This window comes from Lutra lutra, chromosome 10, assembly GCF_902655055.1.
Source record: "Lutra lutra chromosome 10, mLutLut1.2, whole genome shotgun sequence".
Taxonomy (NCBI): Eukaryota; Metazoa; Chordata; class Mammalia; order Carnivora; family Mustelidae; genus Lutra; species Lutra lutra.
In genome coordinates this window covers 65,579,131-65,582,669 of record NC_062287.1, presented here as the reverse complement: position 1 = coordinate 65,582,669, position 3,539 = coordinate 65,579,131, and the positions used below count along the sequence as shown (strand labels likewise).

Here is a 3,539-nt window from a genome sequence, read left to right as displayed (position 1 = left end):
TTAATCAGCATCTAGACACTTTATTAATTTGCTAATTCGCATATCACCCATTTCATGTAAATAGATTATACAGAGACACGGTGTTTCCTTCTTCCAAAAGAGGTAATCAGTCTCTCACGCACCCTCACACATTTCACGCAGCAAACGTTACATCTCGCTGAGACATTCACGTATTAAAATAAGTGGGGAGAGGGGAAATGCAATTGCTTTAAATGCCCTTAATACAATATATAACGTACAAAAATATCTCTATATTTGAAGTTACAAAAAAAAATCTTGACAGCAACGAACTTAAATATTGATAGTTACCTCTGTATATACAACACACATTGCACTTTTCCTCTCTAGGTTTTGGAAAGTTCAAGTAATAGTGGGGCTTGTGCCCCGATGGGGTGACACCCCGTGAGAAATCAGTTTGTGGGAAGGCACGGCAGCGACTCAGACCCCTGTCCCTGGGGGTCTCACAAGCATTTAATTCTCAGTTTCTCCCTTCCGTGAGCCTGGCAGACACTCCCTCGCATTCCTCAGCCCCCACGGGGCACCCGGGCCGGATTGGAACGTAAGGAACCGTGCCTCCAAGAAGGGGCTCCTGCAAAGCCAGGAGGGCTCGCCGCTGGACCGTGCCTCCCGGACTCCTGGTGTCTGCCCAGCTGTCTCAACCCGGTTTCCATCCGCTGAGGGGCTCGACCCTGGGAAGCCCTCCGCCCCGGGCGGGGGGTTGGGGGAAGCCGGCGAGATGCATACGCGCGCCAGTTCGCTGCTGCCACAGGCGCTTATATCTTAAGGAGGTTGGCGAGCACCTGATACACCCGGGAGGCCGGAGCCCCGCGTGCCAGTGGCTCTGGGAGCAACGGAGTCCGGCTCGGGCCGGTCACAGGCAGCGAGCGCCGGCGCCGGCGGCCGTACCCCTGGGGGCTAATCTTGCTCCTGGGGGCGACGCCGTCCTTGTCCTTGTCCGTGAACTGGTAGATCTGGTGCGCCAGTTTCTGCACGGTGCATGTGCCGAAGCGGCAACCGAAGCTCCGCAGGCCCTGGAAATTGTTCATACTCTGGCGGTAGCGTTTGACTCGGATGCGGGCAGCGTCCGGACTGCTGGGGAAGGGAAGGTAACATGAGACCCCTATCAAACAAGGCTTTGGCCCCAGCCACCAAGAATCTGAGCCATTCAAGGACCAGAGGGGACTGGAAACTGCTACCGCCTTCTGAACCGCCAGACAGCCCTGATGATCCCCTAGGGCCAGGATAGTGGAGGAGATCTCCCCGTGCCCACCCAGCTTCAGTGCAGGGCATAGTTACCTGGCCTGGGGGTTGCGAGAGGCGCCCTTCATGTCCTGGGGCCGAATGAGAGTCTGGGCAGGCCCGGCCTTCACGTCCGTGAGCCCGGTGGCATAGTTGCTGGACACCCGAAGTTCCCTCTTCCCGCGACTTAGAGCCCACTTATTCCACCTAGAAAAAACAGAGACAGACTCGATTCTTATGCATCCAGGCGAGGTCCCGGTCCTGACCGGCTCCCATCCACTTCCCACTCCTCGGGACAAACAGCCAGTTTCCCTCGTCTCCCAGGTGCAAGGACTGGAGACGCAGCTATCCGCGACTCACTTCTTTCGGAACTCTGACGCCACGTCGAGCCGTGCGGTGTCCGCGCCCAAGAAGGCGAGGGAGCCCAGGTACATGAGGGCGACGGGAACCAGCTTCATGCTGGCGGCGATGCGCAGACCCTGGAAGGAGAAACAGGGACCGAGCGTGAGCACCCCGCCTGGAGCAGGGCCCGGGCGGGGCACAGAGGGAGGGGGTGGGGGGCGCTGACCGACTCAGCTCGCGCTCTGCCGGGCTCAGACGCTTATCTCGCCCGGGCGCAAAGAGGCGCCAGCGGCATTTGCACCCGCCTGGCGGGTGACGGGCCCGCAGGGGAGGCCTCTGCCCAGAGCCAGGCTCCCTCCCAGAGGTTTCCTGCTCGACTTCTGGGAATTTGGGTGGCATATAGAAAGGACTGGGTCTCTGCAGTTCCAGTGGTGTGCACGGCTGGGCCCAGTGTATGGGACGCAATCCACAGAGGACCTTACAAAATGGGTTGTAACCCTCACCAGTACACTCCTCGTTTCCAGTACTCTAAAGTCCGTCCTCCCCGCGCGCCCCCCCCCCCCACCACCACACGGCGTATCCGCCCAGGCTGCGGCGCCTACCTGCTGATGGGGTGATCTGCCAAGATCTGGGAGAATATAAAGTCTGAGACGTCGCTCTGGCACTGGCAAAACCTTAGCGTCCAAGCTGCGGTGAGAAACCAGAGGTGGCAAAGCTCGAGTTGTTCCGCCTAGTGTCACCAAGAAACCACTGAGTGGCCGGCTCTGGTTCCTCGGCTTTATAGGAGCACAGGGGGCGGGGCCTGAGCTGCCCTCGCACCCTCCCATTCTTCGGGCGCGCGCGGGCTTCTGCACTGTAGCGCGCGCATTGCTTGTCCCAAGGTTTGGGGGTGGAGGGGTGGAGGTCCCTCGTGCCAGAAGACTCAGACAGGAGCTCCAAAGGTTGTTGTAGGAACTGCCATAACCCTAACTCCCAGGGCACAAACTTCAGAATATAAACCAGGGCGAAGTAGAGCCGGTAACACCTCTTGGGGTCCTTATTCAGGACCTATGCAACCCAGAGTGTGAGGCCTACTGGCACGGAACTTCGAGTCAGCGGGAGATACCACGGGGATGGCCGGAGCCCTAGACCTCGGGAGCGGTGGCCTCGAGTGGACCGCGCCCCCTGCCGGCTCGGCGCCTGACCTGAACGCGACCCCAGACTCCCCCGGAGCCGCAGGGGCAAGACACCCAGCAGAGACTAGAGGAGTGGGGCTCACCAGCACCCCCAGAGAGGCTGAGACTCCAAGGTTCTGGGATGGGCTAGTAAGATTTCGCAATAGGGGCAAGGCTCGGAAAGGCTGATTTGAGAATTGGGATTTGGAGGGGAGAATTATCTGAAGTTTCAGAATTTAATTGCCTATTTGGAAATAAGGGAATAACCAAAATTAGAACGGACGATGCTGTTTCGTTCCCCACCCCACCCCCCTTGTAATCCAATTATTGCTTACAAGGTTACAACCTGAGAGTTTGCCTTGATGCTGTCGGAGATTTCATTCACCCATTGTTTGTTGTTGTTTTTAAAGATTTTATTTATTTATTCCACACAGCGATCACAAGTAGGCAGAGAGGCTGGCAGAAAGAGAGGGGAAAGCAGGCTCCCCGCTGAGCAAAGAGCCCGCCATGGGACTCAATCCCAGGACCCTGGGATCATGACCTGAGCTAAGGCAGAGGCTTTAACCCACTGAGCCACCCAGGCGCCCCTGTTGTTGTTTTTTAAAAGATCTTATTTATTTATTTAACAGAGAAAGACATAGGGATAGAGGGAACACAAGCAGGGGGAGTGGGAAAGGGAGAGGGAGAAGCAGGCTTCCCATCCAGCAGGGAGCCCGATGTGGGGCTCAATCCCAGGACGCTGGGATCATGACCTGAGCCCAGGACGCTGGGATCATGACCTGAGCCGAAGGCAGACACCCAATG

General features: G+C 57.4%; 1 protein-coding gene across 2 annotated transcripts; it reads right to left on the bottom strand.

The window, feature by feature from the left end:
- On the bottom strand, positions 1–2,344 carry ADM (adrenomedullin). Of its 2 annotated transcripts, none has more exons than XM_047693823.1 (4): positions 2,184–2,344; positions 1,600–1,718; positions 1,297–1,446; positions 1–1,089 (listed from the first exon to the last, which is right to left on the bottom strand). In XM_047693823.1, exons 2-4 carry the CDS (start codon positions 1,695–1,697, stop codon positions 774–776), a joined length of 564 nt encoding a protein of 187 aa, XP_047549779.1. In that variant the 5' UTR covers positions 1,698–1,718; positions 2,184–2,344; the 3' UTR covers positions 1–773. The 2 variants fall into 2 exon arrangements, with proteins under 2 accessions (XP_047549779.1, XP_047549778.1); XM_047693822.1 differs by having other exon boundaries at positions 1–1,092; positions 2,184–2,341.
- Between the last annotated feature and the right edge of the window lie 1,195 nt (positions 2,345–3,539).

Coding starts and splice junctions, on each gene's coding strand:
- ADM (XM_047693822.1), bottom strand. CDS start 1,697: ATGAAGCTGGTTCCCGTCGCCCTCATGTACCTGGGCTCCCTCGCCTTC. Junction 1,447..1,599: donor GCGTCAGAGTTCCGAAAGAA/GTGAGTCGCGGA, acceptor TGTTTTTTCTAG/GTGGAATAAGTGGGCTCTAA. Junction 1,093..1,296: donor TCTCGCAACCCCCAGGCCAG/GTAACTATGCCC, acceptor TCCCTTCCCCAG/CAGTCCGGACGCTGCCCGCA.